Raw genomic sequence first — 19208 nt, forward strand, 5'->3', positions numbered from 1 at the left:
GCTGTTATGTGCTACTCATCTTGACATTTTCAAAATGATGGGTCAGGAACGCAAACTTCCAGATTGGGGGTCTCAAAGTGGGGTCCCAAAGCTGTCATCTGTTGGGCCAGCCTGGAAAAAAACTTTGTTAACAGCAGTTAAAATCAAATTTATGTAAGAAGATAAAGATACATAAAGATAAGATACATAAAATCAGATTTGTGTAAAAACATGGATGTTGGTTTCTCCAAGCCAGGCTACATCCCCGTGGGGGACAGTGGGCTGGAGGCAGGGCTGCCACTGGGCTGAGCATGTCTGCCCACTAATAGCATTCACTGCTATCACTTATTGGTCTGGTCTGTGTCTAATTTGGGGACCCCTGCCTAAACAACTTGCTTTCCAAGTCACTATAAAGAAACACTGTGTGTGTGTGCACGCATACACTTGTGTGTGAGAGAGTGCAGTGAGAAAGCCCACCATTACACATATGGAGAAGTTCACAAAAATTTATCAAGATACTGAAACTTTATCAAGACGTTGAAAGATACGTTTCTTATCTCTTGTGATTTCCTTGTAGTTCTCATTCTGTTTGCATGGGCTCCTCAAACCTTTTCTTCTCATTTCTTCTCATTTCCAGATTATGTAGAAATAATTGTTTTAAAGTGGGGATGGGGTAAGGGCTTAGGGGACAGGATTTCATCAGATTCCTGATTTTCCTGGGGAGGGCAAAGGAAGGTTGGGAGAATTGCTGGAGGCTGTACGCTGGGAGCTGGTTGAGTCTTGAGGGTGTGCACTCCGTCGTAGGGGATGATGGCTAGGCCTGGTGCTGGCAGCACAGCCGGGGACAGGCTCCCCGGGGACCTGAGCACACCTGGGTCTGGTGGTGTGGCCCGGGGCAAGGCCCTTCGCTTCCCTGGGCCTCCGTTTCCTCACTCACATAAAAGTCGTAGTACACTTTGCTTCTCAGGGAGGTTGTGAGAATTCAGTGAGATTGTGTATTTTAAGTGCTTTTCGCCTTGCTGGGTATACAGGAAACGACGCGTAGCAGCCACCGGCTATCTGAACACTGGGAACATATCCTGAGGCATTTTAATTTTTTCATAACCAACTGCAAAACAGAAACTCTGGGTGGGCAGGGGAAAAGGGGAGGCAGGAAGGAGAAACAGAACAAAGAGCTCAAATGGGCCCGAGATCGATTTAAAAAGTTATGTTTTGGAGCTCAATATAGTTCATCCTTTCTTTTTGAGATAAAAAGAACGGGAGTGGGTAGTCAGAAAAAGATATAAAAAGCGGTTATAAGTTTGGAGAATGGCAGCGTAGGTTAAGTATATATTCACAGAAGAGCACTCACTGTTTATTTCTGTGCATGTGCCCTCACCAGCCCTCTCTTTAAATATCACCACGTACGGGCCCCAGGGGAGTGTTTGTAAAGGCTCTTTGAGGTCTTTGAAAAAAGAGGCTATATAAAGCCAAAGAATTATTACCCAGATCTATGTATATGGGAGCCAGCGCGTGCGTATGCTTGCACATGTGTGCACACGCCCAGATGTCTAGCTGCAGCCATCGAGTTTTCTCCCTTTAATCTTGAAAAGGGAATTAAAGATCAGCTGATCTCAAGACAGTTTCCCTCCTGGGAGGCCTTTGTGGACTGCAGGTGCAAAGGCTCTCTTCCCCTCCCTTAAAGTCACTGTTTCAAGCAGCCTCTGACGCCCACCCTCATCATGTGAGTGGAGCGTTCCCTGTAATGTCTTTGTTTCTGTTCGGGTGCTTGGCCACTGGTGGCTGGCCCCTGCTCTGGTCATCTGTTTCAAGTCAGGGATTCGTGTGTCGACAGAGGGCGGGGGAATGGTTTTGCAGGCTCGCCCAGTTCTAGGTCATAGTCACGATATATAAGAATCCCATCTCTTCCTTCCTATGTGTATCCATTCATGAGCCACCTATTGGAAAAAAGTGAGTCTGAATCCCCGTCACTGGGGCAGGAAATTGCAGCCGTGAACTGGTAGGTAGTTCCTCTAAGTGAGGCCTTAAACTTATTATTAAACATGCCTGACATTTCTGCCCAGCCCATCCCGTGCTGGGTTCCAGGAGGTGAGGGGCAGATTCTAGCAGTGGGTGTCAGTCAGTCACTCGCTCGTTGATTAATGATCCGCTTATTCATCCAGCCTTGGGTTCGTTCTCCCAGTCTTATGGGTGCCATGCCCAGGGGCCGGGCCGGGCCCTGGGGTCCCTGCTCTCAGGGGCCCCAAAGGCTTTGGGGCGGGGCTCTGTCAGCCACACCTGCAGAAGGATGAGTTCATCCTGATGGGTGGAGTGTTTGTGGTGAGAATGGAGCAGTGGGGCTTAGGGAGAGTAGGGATCGCGAGCTCTCCTTGACTTGTTGGGCTGGAACTTAGAACCTCTCAGGTGAGAACCACAGAGGGGAGGTTATGGGGGCTCCTGGTGGCCTGGCTGCTGGGTTCCTGCCTGCCTGCCTCATTTCTGGGGCTGCTCAGTCTCTGCTGGCTGATCCCAGAGAGCTGTCTTGGCAGTACTAGTATGGCCAGAGACCAGGCCGGCCAGTGGTGAGTTCACCAGCTCAACGGGGATTCTGTTCAGAGTCCGGGTTCCCCTGTCCCATTGCCAGGCCACTTGCCACTGTGGCTCATGCGTGACATCTCCAATGTCAGCCACTTGGCCAAAACTCAGCCTTCTCTCTGTGCTGAGTGGTCTTGCCCCACCCTAAGGGGCTTTATTGGCTTTTCTCTTTGGGTTTCTGTCTGGGGCTTGCATCTCACATGTCCCTGGCGAGGCCTCTGTGCCTGGCGACTAACTGGGCCCCGCGCCCTGTCCTTGGCTAAGCTCTCAGCAGGCGGATCCTGGCAGAGCGATTTAGAACCGTTTGTGCTCAGGTTAGCTGCCTCTGCTCCCATCCTCCTGTATCCCTGATCAGAGACGGTGGCCCATCCCAAACTTCTGTAAGTCTCTATCAGAGTCGGCCAGCCACCCTGGGTCTCAGCACTGCCTTCAACCTGCGGACGCCCAGAGCTCCAAGCCCTTGGCTGGCTCACCTCCAGGGAACTGTCGTAGGTAGAAGATGATGTAGGGCAGGGGGCCGAACCGGGCCCACTGCAGGGACAGAGGTGAAGCCGAGGGGACCAGTGGAGAGGCAAGCGGGATCCGCAGTGTCTAAGACAGCAGCAGGCCCCTGCTGTGTTGCATCCATGATAGTCTGTGAATGGTTCCAGCCCTCGGGCCCCACCATCGCCGCTGTGTCTGGCAGGCCGCACGCTAACCGCGGAGGGCCCGAGTGGGAGAAGGCTGTGGTGGGGAGTAGGGGCCGGAGCTCCTGGGGGCGTTCTGTCTTTTCTGTAAAGGCCTGATGGTCAGTGGTTTAGGCCGTGCGGCCCTGCAGACTGCATCCTTATAGCTCAGTTCTGCCGCTGCGGCATGCCCGCAGGACAGACGGTTTGAGAACGGACGGCAGGGCTGTGACCCAGGAAAACTGGTGCTGTGCCCCGCCCTGTCCCATACGGCTGGCTAAACCAGTGCCATTTTTTTTTTTTTCCAGCTGTGGGAATGGAGAAGGGAGAAGGGGCCCAGGAGACCGGTGGGATCTGGGGCTTGATTAGAAAACCTGTGTTCTTCCTACTCTGCCCGTTCGCTGCCTTGAAGAGCTTAGTTTCCACAATGGACCAGTTTTCTGTCAGATTGGCCTTCAAGGTACAAAAGTTAAAAAAACAAAACTATCATTTCCTTAATCGACTTGTTCTTCACTTGCATATTGACATGGGCCGCTGTTGCTGCAAGATGGCATAAATGTTTGTTTCCATGTTTATGCTGTTTTTTATTGCTGCATTTCACATATTTAAATTACTCTCTCTGAACTTTATATTGATATATAGTAACAACAGAGATTTAAGTCTTGTTTCTTGCTCCCAAAATGGTTCCCTTCCCTGGCAACATTTATGAACCAATTTATCCCTTTTGCTTTCCAGGTGGCTCAGTGGTTAAAGAGTTCACCTGCCAATACAGGAGATGCAGGTTTGATCTCTGGGTTGGGAAGATCCCCTGGAGAAGGAAATGGCAACACACTCCAGTGTTCTTGCCTGGAGAATCCCATGGACAGAGGAGCCTGGTGGGCTACAGTCCACGAGGTTGCAAAGAGTCAGACACGACTGAGCGACTAAACAACCATCCTTTCTGCAGTGATTCCAAATGCTCTTTAACCCAGACTGATTTCCCGTGGTTAACGTTCTCCCCGTGTTTTTGACTGGATTTGCTGTTCAGTTCTCCGAAGCCAAGCATGAGACATTTCTTGTCTTTGCCCTTCAGCCTTAGGAGGGAGAGCCCCTGACTCAGCTGGGCGCTGCTGTCCCTCAAAACATGTGCGGTGGCAGGTAATAAAGACGGAGGGAATCACCATGGTAGAGACTAAACAAATCATGGGATGCGCGTGCCTGGAGAGGAGAGAAAATTACAAGCTAGGCAGCACTTCTGCTGATGTGTGTCCGTGAGCTTGGAGAAAGTAGATTGTTTACATGATGTAGGAAAATCAACCCCTTGGTGTTACCTATCCCAGAAAAGTCAGCAAAGTGAATGCATATAAAGTGTGTGTGTGTGTGCGCGCTCATTTGCTCAGTTGTGTCTGACTCTTTGTGACCCCTTAGACTGTGGCCTGCCAGGCTTCTCTGTCCATGGAATTTCCCAGGCAAGAATACTGGAGTGGGTTGCCATTTCCTTCTCCAGAGGATCTTCCTGACCCAGGGATTGAACCCGGGTCTCTTGTATCTCCTGCATTGGCAGGTGGATTCTTTACCACTGCACCACCTGGAATGCCCATGTCAAGTTGAAGCCTGTCAAAAGAGCGATTTTTTGTGGGGGGGGAGGTGTTGGCTGGGGGAAGATACCAGCTCTCAGGCTGTTGCCTTTTTCTCCATCACCAGGAGTGTTCTGTTAGGGTAACTTAGGGAAGACTAAGGGGATGATCCTTTTTGAAGATTCACAGTGTCCGAGTCCTGCCGGACCTGTGTTTCTGTCCCCTGTCATTCAGATGTTGGTGCTGACATAGGACCTGTGTCTGGGGGTACATAGCATGCAGGACCAGGGAGGGAAGGGTTATGATGGGAGGATGTTGTGACTCAGCAGCGATGCTTGTCCCCCTGCTTCTGTGGCTTCCATGTGGACCAGTTGTGGCCCCTGCAAAGTGCACTTGTGGCCAAGATGTCTCATTGCAGCTAGTCGTGGCTGTTCTTTGCCCAAAGGGCATTCATGTTTTCTAGGTCCTCCTGGGAAACCCTTCCTCCTCCAATTTTCTTTCCCCCACAGACTGTACACTTTTCAGCTGCATAATTCCGAGTGGCAGTATTTGGGATCCCCACATTGTTTTTGTTGTCAGTTGCTAAGTCTTGTCTGACTCTTTGCAACCCCATGGACTGTAGCCCGTCAGGCTCCTCTGTCCATGGGATTTCCTAGGCAAGGATACTGGAGTGGGTTGCCATTTCTTGCGCCACGGGATCGTCCCGATCCAGGGCTCAAACCTGCATTTCCTCCATTGGCAGGTGGATTCTTTACCACTGAGCCAACTGGATAGGCCAGGCCTAAAAGCCCACAGCCCCGACCTCACTTCTGTGGTCCCTCTAACCGACATCTCACTCTCCGGGTCTGATTTCCCACGTTGCCCGTGCTGGGCTGGTTTGATGGCTCATAAAATTCTGTTATCTAGTCTGCTGCCCTAGGGCATAGACCACTTTAAAAAACTCCTTTTTCATTTCCCAAGGTTGAGGTCTGCAGGAGCGCAGTAAGCCCTGTAACTCCTGAAAATGTGCCGGGCTGAATCCAGCTGTGCTTGGGCAGTCACTGGTGCCTTGTCCCCGTCCCTGCCATGGAAGGGACAGGCACTCATTTATGGTGATCAGTAACATTTGCTGAATGCTTTCTATGTCCTGGGCGTTGGGTCGTTATAATGCCTGTGTGAGATAGTGACCGAAAAGGTCCCATTTATAGATAAAGGAATCGATGCTCAGAGAGCGTGTGTAACTTGCCCAAGGTTACCCAGCTACAGAGGCAGAATTTGAACCCGGGACCTGACTCTAGAGATCGTGCTCTGAAAGCCAGGACCCTGAACCACTTCCTTGCATTTGCTGCGGTCTGGACACCCCCAGGGAGCTTTAATTTACTCTTACATCCTGTAGGGAATTCCTCTTTTGTATTTCGCAGAGGCAGAAACCCCCTCCAGGTTACCCAGCAGTTTGATGGCTGAACTGGGGCTTGAACACAGATCTCCCCGGCCCCAGGGCCTAGCGGTAGCAACCTTCCATGGGTCCCGCTCCTGTCCTTGGAATGGAAGCTATTGGAACTACCGCCCCTCCACTCGACCTTCTTCTCCCTGGCAGGTCCCCGCTGAAGCCCTTTCTCTCTCTCTGGCTCTTGGACCTGCTCAGGACAGTATCCGCAATCTCTGTCCTTAGGGTTTGGAAGGTGACCTGGGGCCCTGCAGGCAGCTTGGCTTTCCCACGTGGGTCTCTGCTCTGTGTTTCTGCGCGTCCTCATCAGGTGAGGAGTGAAACGAGGCTTCCGCCCATGTGTCACTAGACGAAGGCGTGCCCGCCGCGTGACAGCCGGTACCTTTGTTCTCCGTTTCAGTGATGGTGTGCTCAGGTAGAAATCATCTTTCTGCATCGCTTACTTTCCATAAATGTTGACCAAGCGCCTGGTGGGCCTCACAGGTGGCTCTGTGGTAAAGAATGCACCTGCCAATGCAGGAGATATGGGTTTAATCCCTGGGTTGGGAAGATCCCCTGGAGAAGGAAATGGCAACCCACTCCAGTATTCTTGCCTGCACAATCCCATGGACAGAGGAGCCTGGTGGGCTACAGTCCAGGGGGTCGCAGAGAGTCGGACACGACTGACTGGCTGAGCATGCACACACATGCACAAGCGCCTGGCATGTCAGAGCTCTGGGGACCCCAGAGGCATGGCATGCTGTGTGCCTTAAAGAAGTTGTGAGGTGACTGCAAGAGACAGAGGCAGTTAGCTGTTGGACACGCTGCAGCTTGCTGAGGGGTAGGGGAATCATGGTGGGCTTCTTGGTTGAGGTGTTTCTTTCATCCTGGCCTGAATAGATGAGTTTCATCAGATCAGGATGGGGGGGGGGGTGGTGAACACGAGGAAATCCATGAAACAACGATGCGTTGGAGTGTTATTCAGCCTTAAAAAGGAAGGCATTCCTGCCACAGGTGACAGCGTGGATGACCCTGGAGGACAGTACATTAAGTAAGATCAGCTGGATCCAGAAGGACAAACACTGTGTAATTCCACTTATATGAGGAATCTAATGGTCGAACTCAAATGCAGAGAGTGGAAGGGTGGTTGCCAGGGGCTGGAACAGGAGGGAGTAGGGAGATGATCTTCACTGGGTGTCAAGCTTCAGGCCACACGGGCCAGCTCCAGAGACCTGGTATGCGATGACATTGTGCTCGGACATGGCCTTTAACATCCATGAGGAGGGAGATTTCGGGTGACATGTTCTCAGCACAGTGGAAAACTCCGTTGGGCTTGCGTCTTATTCAGGGAGAGGTGCTCACTTTCGGGGGGGAGAAACAAAATAGTGCAGCCCCATCACTGGGGGGCGTGCTAAGGGAGGCCGGCTCAGAGGCTACTGGCCCAAGCCAATTGCTGTCCGCAGATGAGGCTGGGTACAGGGGTTGGTGACGCCAGGTGGGGGCGCGACACCCATGTCTCAGCACAAGGATCGTGCCTGTGGGTGGTGAGCTGCTCCCTCTAGGCAAAGCTCGGCATAGCCGAGGGACCGAGGGCCCCGGAACCTGAGCCTTCTGCCCTGCTGGGTCCAGGGTGCCAGGCGCCCTGGCCAGGGGCGTGTCTGCACCAGGCACATGTGCCCTGCTGAGCTCTCATCCCACTTACATCCAGGGCACGTGGCTCTTTAGTATAAGTCAGGCAGGCACGTGGCACACTCTGCGGATCGGAAGGCTGGAGCGATCCCTTTGATTAGAGATTTCAGCAGGGCTTGGTGGGGAGGGAGATGTGCGGGTGGAGCACAGAGGATATTTAGAGCAGTGAAACTGTGATGACACTGTCATGGGGGATTCATGGCGTCAAACAGATTTCTGGACTCAGGGAGCATGCAACCCCACGGGCGAAGCCCGTCAAACAGATTTCTGGACGCAGGGAGCATGCAACCCCACGGGCGAAGCCTGATGTAACAGTGGTGATTGTGATGTGTTAGTGTGGGTTCATCATTTGTAACAAACGTCTGGCTCTGGTGGTGGGTGTTGGTAATGAGGGAGGCTGTGCATGAGCAGGGGCTGCTGGTATATGGGGGAGCCTCTATACCTTCCTCCTGATTTTGCTGTGAACCTAAAACTGCTTTATAAAATAGTTCGTGTAAAAAAAAAAGATATCACTTCTAACCTCATGTTGCAATGATGAACAACAACATATCCAGTACTTTGCTTCTGTAAGAAGCGTGGGGCAGTCGAGACCTCCAGAAGTCTTTGTAAGAAGACTCAGATGTCACACAAGCCTTGGAGTGAAGGAGCAGCTTCCCGAGCCTGGGTCTCCAGCAGCCGGCTGCAGTCTTGCCCCCTGCTCTGGGTTTCTTGAAGATAAAGAGCCAAAGAGACTTTTCCCAGCTGGTCGTCAATGATGTATTAAGTCTGGATTTTTTCCCCCCCGTGGCTATGGTGTCATAGAATTAGATTACCGGGTTGTTTTTATTTTTACAGATTTGCCAGTGTTTTCAGTTACCATAAAAGTGTGAAATCTAGTGTCATGTCAAGTTCTTCTAAATCGTTAGTGCTCTCTGCCACTGCCTGTGAGAGGCAGTGTCTTTACTCAGCACCGCCTTGCCTGGTTTCCCCTCTGAAGGTTACCGCACTCCGGGGGGGCGGGGGGGGGAGGTGGGTGCTGTTCACCCCCAAGAGAAAGGCTCAGAGAGGCCGAGACCCTGGTTCAAGGCTGAGAACCAGGGCCCTCATTACCTGGTCATGTTCAGCTTGCAAAGTCAGACAGACTGTCTCCTCGTGGGCGCGTGTGACGGTGTGTGTTTGTCCTCCATTAAGAAATGCTGTTAAGGACACTCCTCCCTTAGGTAAGTTGGGAGCCTGGCTCTCTCCTGGGGAAGGGGCCTTGTAGCCAGCGGGCAGGTGCTCAGTAGATGCTTGTGTTGTTGATGTTCACTTGCTCAGTCGTGTCCGACTCTCTGTGACCCCGTGGACTGCAGCACGCCAGGCCTCCCAGTCCCTCACTATCTTCCAAATGTTGCCCAAGTTCATTTCCGTTGACTTGGCGATGCTATCCAGCCATCTCATCCTCTGCTGCCCTCTTCTCCTTTTGCTTTCCGTCTTTCCCAGCATCAGTGGCCCTGGTTCTGGACACAGAATACCGTGTCCTCCCCTGTTGGTAGGGCGCCTTGGCTTCCATCCTGGCTCTGACGTGGAAAGGTGCATGGTTCCACAGCTTATTTCATGACGTCTCAGGTTGGTTCTTCTGCCTTAATGTCACTGTGATATTTTGATGAAATAGTGGTTCTTAATGGCTGCAAGTGAGTGGTGGTGATGACCACTGGTTCCTGGGGTCAAATGCAGAGGTTGGAATTGGACAGATTTGGACGCCAGCTGTGACTTTACATCTTCTCTCTGGGCCTGGTAGAAGGGACTGGGAGGCCACTTCCTGGAGAGTCATTCTGTGACACCAGCTAGACTGTGTCCCCGGGGCACTTGCCTGGCGGGCCCTGGAGTTGTCATCAAATCCTCAAGCCTTCAAGCCCCCTGAGGGCTGGGCCCCATGGCCGTTTCTTGCTCACCCTGCCTGCCTTGTGTGACCCAGCTCACGCCTGCCCCAGGGCCTTTGCATGTGCCACATGGAATGTTTCCCTCCATCCAGCAGCACACAGGCTCCCTGTCTCCCCTGGGGCCCCCAGAGAGGCCTTCCCAGCACAGCCCTCCCCACCACCTGTCTCTGCACCCCCCACCTGGCTTTCCTCCCAGCGTGTCTCGTTGTCCCATCTGTTCCATGTTGGTTGGTGTGTCTCCCCTCCTAGGGAGGGGGCCTGCCTCCTGCCGGCAGAGACTTTGGTCTTCTCTGTTCCCTCTTTACCCACAGCACCAAGAGCAGCTCCTCGGCCTTGTAGGTGCTCAGTAAGTTTGTGTCGACCCAGTGAATTTCGAATCTTCCTTGGCTACAGCTTGGTTGACCCCAGGAGAGGGACGCCTCAGACCGTCCTCGTCACCAGCACCTTAGACGGCCTGGTTCCTCACCATGTGACTCGCAGATTTCACACCGTCACAGGTGTGATGGGGAAGCCAGGCCTCGACCTCCCAGCTGTGTCCTTGTGATGCCGACGTGGCTGTCCTGGGTCAGAAAAGACAGGGGGGGGCCTGTTTTTGACCCAGAGGCTGAGCAGGAGCCCTCGTGATTCCTCATCCTTCCCTCCCTTCCTCTGAGACCTGGATGGTGGGCTTCTGCCCGCTCCGTGGCCGCCTGTGGACAGCGTGGCTCCTGGGACCCATTTCTTGCCTCAGCGTCTTTGGGCCTCTTTCCGCCTAGGCACCCTGAGCGTAAGGGGACAGAGGGACCACCTCTGTCCTCATTTATCTTGTCGTCATCCTCCCCCATTTCCTCCTCCTCCCCAGTTCATTTGTACACCAACAATGTGGGCTAGTGTTGCTTAGGTGTGTGTAAAGGAGTAAACGAGATAACGCCAGTGTGGGCTTTGAACAGAGCTTGACAAGTAGAAGAGTTTGAATTTTAGCTAAAAAAAGGATACCAGCAAACCATACTTCTCTCCGAGAGAGAACTTGAAGCAGCCTATTAAAACAGTTTAAAAAATAGAGCGAAACAGGTTATATGTAAATTGGCCCCAGGTGGAAAGATAATTTGGTGATCAGAGGGAGGGTTAGGGCGCGTTGTGGTAGCCACATGGCCAAGGGGTTGCACTGGATTTGTGAGTTTGGTTGTGAGACTTTGGCTGTGAGCTTCTTTGCAGCCAGTTCTAAGAGGGATTGGTTAGGGGAAAAAAATAAAACTGGCTTTCTGGGGGAAATTCACAAGTTCCTGGGCTTGAGATCTAAGTGTTACAGTAAATAGTCCACCGTGGGTGGACAGTGACAACAGGTAAGCTTGCTGTAGATGGAAAACTTGGATGCTTATTGAATTTAAAGGCGTGATTCTCTATCAGTTAATTGCTTTCCCACATTGAAGATGTCAGGAGAGCTGCTTCTGCAAGTAATTATGAATTGTGTGTTGGAGGGGCCCCTGTCCCCCTTCACAGTATATGGGAGTCAGCGCAAGAAGACCAGATCTCTCAGTAACCTTGAGCATGTCTGTGTCACCATGGAGTCAGTTGGGCTTCCCATGTGGCTCAGTGGTAAAGAATCTGCCTGCCGATGCAGGAGATGCGGGTTTGACCCCTGGGTCAGGAAGATCCCCTGGATCAGAAAGATCCCCTGGAGGAAGAAATGGCAACCCACTTCAGTATACTTGCCTGGAGAATCCCATGGACAGAGGAGCCTGGTGAGCTATAGTCCCACGGGGTCGCAAAGAGTCAGACATGACTGAACACGCAGGAGCATGAAGTCAGTTTCATGAGATCTGCTGTCTGACCTGTGATTGGTAACTGGCTCTAACTGGGAATATATCAGTGTTCAAAGCAGATGCTGTCCGGTAGCAGGGACTTGGAGAAGCACTCAGCAGTCACCAGTCTGTAACTTCCTTAGCGGCTGGTTACGTTCACCAAGGAAACGCCTCCACATTCATTCTCATCCTGCCCCCCCTTTGGATTCTGGGTGGCTAATAAGAGTGATTGACTGAGCTGACTGGATCTCCTAGACTGTATAGGAATTATTTTTGAAAGGGAAAAGGGAACTTGTCTAGACAAGTGGCCCTAAATAGCACATAATCCAGACCGGTGAGGGGCGGTATAGCAGGCGGGATCTGCCAGTTAATTTGGACTTGGCTTTCTTCCCTTAGGTGAACTGCGACAAGCCATCGTGGCCATGATGAACAGGAAGGACGAGCTGGAAGAAGAGAACAGGTATCCAGTGCTGGGGCTGGAGGGGTCGCTCCTTCGTGGAAATCCTGCCTCTGGGGCAGAGAGAAGATCACCGTGAAGGAAGTTTTGCTTCAGGGGCAGAATTGTGACCAGTGATTTCTGATTTTTTGTTCTGAGATGTACTACTTTATTTTTTCAGCTTTTTATTTTATGTTGGAGTAGAACCAACTAACAGTGTTGTGATAGCTTCTGGTGACAGCAAAAGGACTCAGCCGTGTATATACATGTATCCATTCTGGGATGTACCACTTTAGTATATATAATGCGGCTTGAGTGTTAATAAGGAATGAAACGATCACACACTATCTTAGAACAAACAGAATTTTTAAAGCAGTCTTTAAATTTTTAATTCTTTTTTTTAAAATAGCTTTTGAGATATAATTCACATATCATATAATTCATAGATTATATAATTTAAATATCATATAAAACATAAAACCTATTCAGTGGTTTTTAGCGTATTCACAGATATGTGCAACCATCTGAAGCTCCATCCTCATAGCTGTCACCCTGAGTCCCCCTTAAGCGGCAGCTAACCCTTCATTGAGGTTCTGTCCACCACGTTCCAAGCACTAGCGTACTTAACATTTTCTCAAATTGGGGATACCTATAGCAAGATGGCGTGTGGAGTCTTTTGATTTTCCCCAAAGCCCTGTTGCAGACACTGAGAGGCCGAAGGGTTTTATTCATTTTGATTCCCTGTTGAAACCAGGGCTGGATACCAGACAGCTATTAGCCGTGTTGCTACCGTCTGGCCGCCCAAACGTGAGCCGCTCCAACGCCAGGACCTGGTCTGGGCTACAAGCTGGTCAGTAGAGGGATCTGCCTGCAGTTATCTGCAGCGCCTCTGTGAGCACAAGTCTGCCGGCCTGGGGGTCAGGGAGTGGGTGTATGTGTGTGCATGTGCACACGTGTGTACACGCTCATGCCACTCTCTTATGCTTGGCCCCTGAGCAGGAATTGTGTCCCTGGGGATGTGCATTCTGATTCTCTTTTTTAAAACTTGCTTTGGGCCCTGCTTGACAAGCTTCTCCTTCATCCTTTATGGAAACATACAAGAGCAAACAAATGTGATTTGGAAAAACAAGTGTTTTTAAAAAGGAGTCTTCAGACAGTGTGATTTTTCCAGTGAAAGTAAATCTCAGTGCCAGGCTGTGGACTTTGCAGGATGCTTTTTCCTTTTTCCAGCTGGGGCCATTATCTTGGAAAAAACCATAGGTTTTGTCTTACCTTATAAAGAACAGTAGTCACTATCGGGTCATTTCTTCTCCTTCCCAGCCAGAGAGAGAAAAAAAAAATCACAGCCAGTTTGTGTTGGGGGGCTTTCCAGGCCCCAAGAGGGGAATTTTTCCAAAGCTTTCAAGGAGCGTTGAAACATGCCGTGTTTGTTTTTGGAGCGGAGGTTCAGTGAGCAGTGGGGGTGGGATGGTTCAGATACTACTGCTTGTGGTCTGGTGTCTCGTGGCAAGTGTCTGGTGTCTCATGGCAAGTGTCCTCTAGATTTAGGAGGCAGCCGCACCCAAGTTAGTAAATGTTTTTAAGAAATAGCCATTTGAGGTCTGTAGATGATCACCAGAACCCTGCTCAGACTCAATTCTAGGTGGTAACTTGTGGTTATTTCTGGACGAGCCGCTGTCTTCTCTGCTATTTAAGACCAAAGATGACAGATATTCAAGCGAATGTGTTTGCAGGGTGAACATGCTCCAGATAGAGTATAAAACACATTCATTGCAATATCAAGTTATTCATTTCTGTAAGACAGGCTGTATGCTTGTTTAACCTGGAGGTGGTGATGGAGCAAGGGTGAAGGGTGCTTTGTGGGAGATTGTGGGCAAAGGAGAAATGAGACTCCCGTCGTCCATCAGATAACTGGAGCCCGTCTTCTGTGTTTGTGGCTCCGGTGGTTTTTTTTTTGGCCTGTCCTGGCAGCCCTTCCTTTATTAAATCTCATACGGAGTGTGGCTGGGCCGAAACGTCTCAGTTGAGCATGTACACCTCAGTGTGGGGTGTCTGGGAGGGGGTGTGCCTGCGATTGGCTCAACTCATTGTTTTCCCTTGGTTTAAACCACCAAACCCACAGGCTCTCAGAGCCAGGCCTCCAGTGGTTCCCCCGGGCTCATCCTAATTACGACGCAGAGGCTCGAGCAGAATTGGGTAGCTTCTCAAAGCAGTTTGTACGAGATGGACGTGAACTGTGGTTTCTGCAGAGCCTTGTGGAGGATGAATGAACTAGGACTTGAGTCTGTGGACTCCGGGTTGGCAGCCTCTGAACAGGTGGGATCTCCTCCTCCTCCCAGGTCGCTGCGGAACCTGCTTGACAGTGAGATGGAGCACTCGGCCGCGCTCCGCCAGGAGGTCGACAGCTTGAAGCGGAAGGTGGCTGAGCAGGAGGATCGGCACGTCACGAAGGTCCAGGCGCTGGCGAGGTAGGGGGCGGAGGGGCTGGGGGAGGCGCTGGCCAGCCCCCAAGCACACCTGTCATCAGTACTTACTCATTTAAAGTGACAAGTGGAAATAATCCTGACATAGCTGAAATTTTAACTTATTAGGTATTGAGTAAGTATTAAATAGTATGCATGCACATGGTTCAAAATACAAAAGTCACAAATGGTTAAACTCCGTGATCACCGGCTCACCCCTGGAGGGTGGGCAGCGTCACCTCCCAGGGATGCCCCTTGTGTACGCGAGCAGATGCGAACATTCAGATACATGAACTTTCTCTTCTTCTCATCTCCCTCCTCTCCTGTCTTTCTTCCTTGATACAAATGGTCCCATATCCTCCACCACACTCCCTCCACAGCTTAGAGACCGTCCTGCGCTGGGTACACAGACCTGCCGTCTTTCTAACGGCCCTGATACCCCACCGTCCATCTGTACCAGGATTCATTTGGCCGATGTGCCAGCAGCCAGGCATCTGAGTCATTTCTAGCCTTTTTCTACTTCTGATTATCTTCGCAGTTGTCATTGTGTCCTTGTATGAGTATATTTGCCAGAAATACACTGGAAGTGGAATTGCTGGGTCAAAGCACTGTGTTTTTCTTTTCTTTCCTCATTATTTATTTGTTTAATTTGTTTGGCTATGCCGGGTCTTAGTTGTGGCACATAGGATCTTTGATCTTAGTTGTGACATGTGAACTCTTAGTTGCGGCCTGTGGGGTCTAGTTCCCTGCCCAGGGACTGAACCTGGGCCCCTGCATTGGGAGTGTGGAGTCTTAGCTATTGGAGCACCAGGGAAGTCCCCAGAGTGCTTTCTGAGTTGGATAAAGGTCATCAACCTGCTTTTAACGAGGGCTGGGTCCCCCCCAGCACAGCCCTGCCTCTGGTGGATCCAGCTTTGGGGGTCTTTGATAAAGTCACAGGTGAAAGCAGTGCTGGCGAAATATTTTTCATTTATCTGATTCAGAGTATGGTTGAACCTCTTTATAGTTGAGTCATCTTATTTTCTTTTCTGTGACTTTGTTTATATCTAATTAAAGAAAACTGTAAAGCAACCCCCCCCCCCACCCCCAAGCTCCAACTGCCATAATGAGACTTTACTGAATTTGTCACATGCAAACACATTTTTATGGGCTCTACTTGAAATCTCCAGCCCGTCACTTCCTAGGCTGTGTCCTTCTACCATAGTAAAAGCTTCACAGTCACCATTTTTATGTGCCTGGATGTGGCATTTAATTGAGCTAATGTACCACGTGAATGTACTATTTCAGATTGCTGGACATTTGAATTTTTCCCCATTTTATGTAAGATAAAGCACTTTAACTGGTTGTTCTTTTGTTGTTCACCAGTCATGGGTGACTTTTTGCGACCCCACGGACTGCAGCACGCCAGGCTTCCCTGTCCTTCACCATCTCCCAAAGTTTGCTGAACTCCACTGAGTCGGTGATGCCATCCAGCTCTCTCATCCTCTATCGTCACCTTCTCCTCCTGGCTTCAATCTTCCCCACCATCAGGATCTTTTCCAGTGAGTCGGCTCTCTGCATCAGGTGGCCCATATTGGAGCTTCAGCCCTTCCAATGAATATTCAGGGTTGATTTCCTTTAGGATTGACTTGGCCTGATCCCTTTGCAGACCAGGGGACTCTCAAGAGTCTTCTCCAACGCCACAGTTCAAAAGCATCAATTCTGTGGTGCTCAGCCTTCTTTATGGTTCAGCTTTCACATCTTTACATGACTATTGGAAAAGCCATAGCTTTGACTATACGGATTCTTTAAAACTACTTTAAAAATAGACCAGGAGATGCATCTGTCTTGGGGGGGGGTATGGGGTGGGGGAGCCCAGGGCTAAGGAAACTCGACAGCGGCAGTATTACCATCCCCGCGCTGTCAGCTGTTGTGAGTGACACTAATGTAATTGTTGTGTATATGTAACAGGAAGTTGGCAGCGTGATCCCATGCTTGTTTATATTTTGGCTGTGATGGGTCTTCGTTGTGGCGTGTAGGCTGAGTAGTTGTGGCCCATGGGTTAGTTGCTCCACAACTGCGTCCCCTGCCTTGGAAGGCAGTTTCTTAGCCACTGGACCACCGGGAAGTCCCCCTGTGTTTAATTTTAATTTGAACTTCTCTCCTGCGTTCACATTTGAAAATGACATATCCAGAGCATCAGAAACAAACCCCAGGTGCCTAATTTGGCCTTTTCTCACCTGGCCCCCATCTTACCTGGCCATGCCAGGGTTCCGTGGTGCAATTGTGTTTTATGTTCTCAATAAAGACTGTAGTCTGTGGAGACCCGGGTTCTGAATCATTGAAGACAGACAGACTTCCGTCCTCTGTCATTTTTTATTGTGTCAGGAGCCAGCTCAGCCTCGAGTTGCTGCTCCATTGCTTGCAAATTGGGTGTTGGGTCTGAACCGCTTCACTTGCACAGGCGTGCGTTTCTTCGTTTATGACATGGACAGGATGGTGTTATCCCCCGAGAGGGCCCACTGAGGAGTGTGTGTGAAAGTCCATAGGGCAGCGGCGAGTGACTGGAGTGTGTTTTACAGTAAATGTGTTTTGAGTATATGGTAATTTTGGGATAAATTTTCTTTAGCCCATGAATGAAATAGAAAAAGGTAACTTCTTAACCATGCTCTTCTGTAATCTGGTTTCCCCAGGTAAACAGTGGGGTAGCTGAGAGTTTGGGCTTCCCTGGTGGCTCAGGGGTAAGGAATCTGCCTGCCAGTGCAGGAGACGTGGGTTTGATCCCTGGGTCAGGAAGATCCCCTGGAGAAGAAAATGGCAAACCCACCCCAGTATTCTTACCTGGGAAATCCCATGGACAGAGGAGCCTGGCGGGCTATAGTCCCCGGGGTCACAGAAGAGTTGGACACGACTTTAGTGACGAATACACACACAGCTGAAGGTTTAAGGTGCCTGAAAGTCTGCAGTTTGCAGGTAGAAGGAGCTTGGATAAAGCGGGCAGACCCTTCAGGAGAAAACGGCGCGAAAGCAGACGGAGCAGTGGACGTGTTTTGAAAGACTCGACCGCTGACGTTGCAGACAGACTTGTGCCAGCTGTCAGAGGTTTCTCCTTGCTTCTGGCCGCAGGAGAGCGGCTGTCCATGTTGTCAGATGGTGGGTCCCCATGGTCAGCTGTGGTTGATGGCCTGGGGCTGCTGTCATCCATGGGTCACAGGCAGGGTGTGGAGGGTCACAGGCTGGGGGCGAGCCCCACACGGCTGTACCAGGGCAGCCCTCTTCTCGGTCCCTGCGTGTCCAGGTGGCGGGTTTCATAATGCAGGTAGTTTAGCCTAGTGGTTGGTGGTATTCTGGCATTGGATCCTGAGGGTCCATTCATGGCTCTGCTGCTTATTAGCTATGTGACCTTGAGCAAGTTACTTAACTGTCTCTGTTTCCTTGGCTATAAAATGAAGATAAGAGAACTCTACCTCATATAGAGTGGTTAGATGATAAAATGAAAGAATGGGCTTCTTAAATGCTCAAACACATTACCTATCATTATCATTTTTCTCTAGGATAGTAATTGTATTATTACTAAGAAACCTTGCCTAATCAAAAGTTGTATTTTAACGGCAGTGGTGCAGAAAGAATTAAGAATTAGGCTATTTCAGACTCAGGACAATGAAATTATTTTTGCTGTATTGCTGAGAAGCGTGTTCGGGTGTATGTGTGTCTTCCTGGCCCTGAGTGTAGAGTTGTGAAATGGGAACATCCCTGAGCAGACGAAGCGTCTTATTACACATTCATTTTGCTCAAAATTAATGGCTTTCCTTTCACGCCATCATGGCTCAACAAAGAGCAAGGTCGTATAAGCAGCCAAGTGCCTTTGTGGTGCCAAGCATCTGTGCCATTCCAGGCGGAGTCCTTGTCAACAGTAGTGGTTCGGGATCAGTCAGTCTCCCTCCCTGGATAATGGATTGTCTTACTTCCTGTGGAAGTAAGTAAGCTCAAGCTCAACACGGTCCTACTGTTTAAGCACAGGGAACTATATTCCATATCCTGTGATGAACAGGGTAGGAAATGGAAAAGAATATGAAGAGGAATGTGTATATATGTGTGTGTGTGTAACTGAATCACTTTGCTCTATAGCAGAAACTAACACAACATTATAAATCCACTGTATGTACTTCAATTAAAAAAACCAAAAAGCTCAGCCTATGACATAGGCTGAGCAGAAAGAAAACACACATTAGCTGAGCAGAAGTACCTTTGAGGGAAGCAAGTGGCCAGGGTTGTGGGGGTGTTGTGGGGGGCACTTCTGTTTCTGCTCTATTTATTTGTCTGTCTGTCTGGCGCATCAGGTCTTAGTTGAGGCACGCGGAGCTCTGCTGTGTCACATGGGCGCTTTTGCTGTGGCGCACAGACTCTGTTGTGGAACACTGGCTCAGTAGTTGCGACACATGGGCTTAGTTGCTCCACAGAGTGTGGGATCTTAGTTCCCCAACCAGGGATCGAACTGGCGTCCCCTGCATTGTAGGGTGGTTTCTTAACCACTGGACCACCAGGGACGTCCCGGTCTCTGCTGTTTTTGTAGTAGATACCCCCGGCTGTGTAACAAATGATCTCCAAACTTGACAGCTTAAAACAGGGAATGTTGAGGATCCTCCACAATTTCCATGAGTTGGGAATGTGGGAATGGCTCAGGGTTTCTTATGGGGTTGTGGTCAAGCGTTCACCAGAGCTGCGGTCATCTGAAGGCTTGACTGGGGTGGAGGGTCCACTTTGGAGCTCACTCGCGTGGC

The 19208-nt window shown here is 50.4% G+C and overlaps 1 protein-coding gene across 3 annotated transcripts in view; it reads left to right on the forward strand.

Moving 5' to 3' along the window:
• Positions 1 to 19208, forward strand: part of SNX29 (sorting nexin 29) — a 566190-nt gene that overhangs the window by 124121 nt on the left and 422861 nt on the right. For all 3 annotated transcript variants that reach the window (XM_061152859.1, XM_061152861.1, XM_061152860.1), the window contains 2 exons: positions 11947 to 12010; positions 14326 to 14454. In XM_061152859.1, the coding sequence (XP_061008842.1) occupies positions 11947 to 12010; positions 14326 to 14454 (193 nt within the window). The remainder of the gene's footprint in view (positions 1 to 11946; positions 12011 to 14325; positions 14455 to 19208) is intronic.

This window comes from Dama dama, chromosome 10 (assembly GCF_033118175.1).
Source record: "Dama dama isolate Ldn47 chromosome 10, ASM3311817v1, whole genome shotgun sequence".
Taxonomy (NCBI): Eukaryota; Metazoa; Chordata; class Mammalia; order Artiodactyla; family Cervidae; genus Dama; species Dama dama.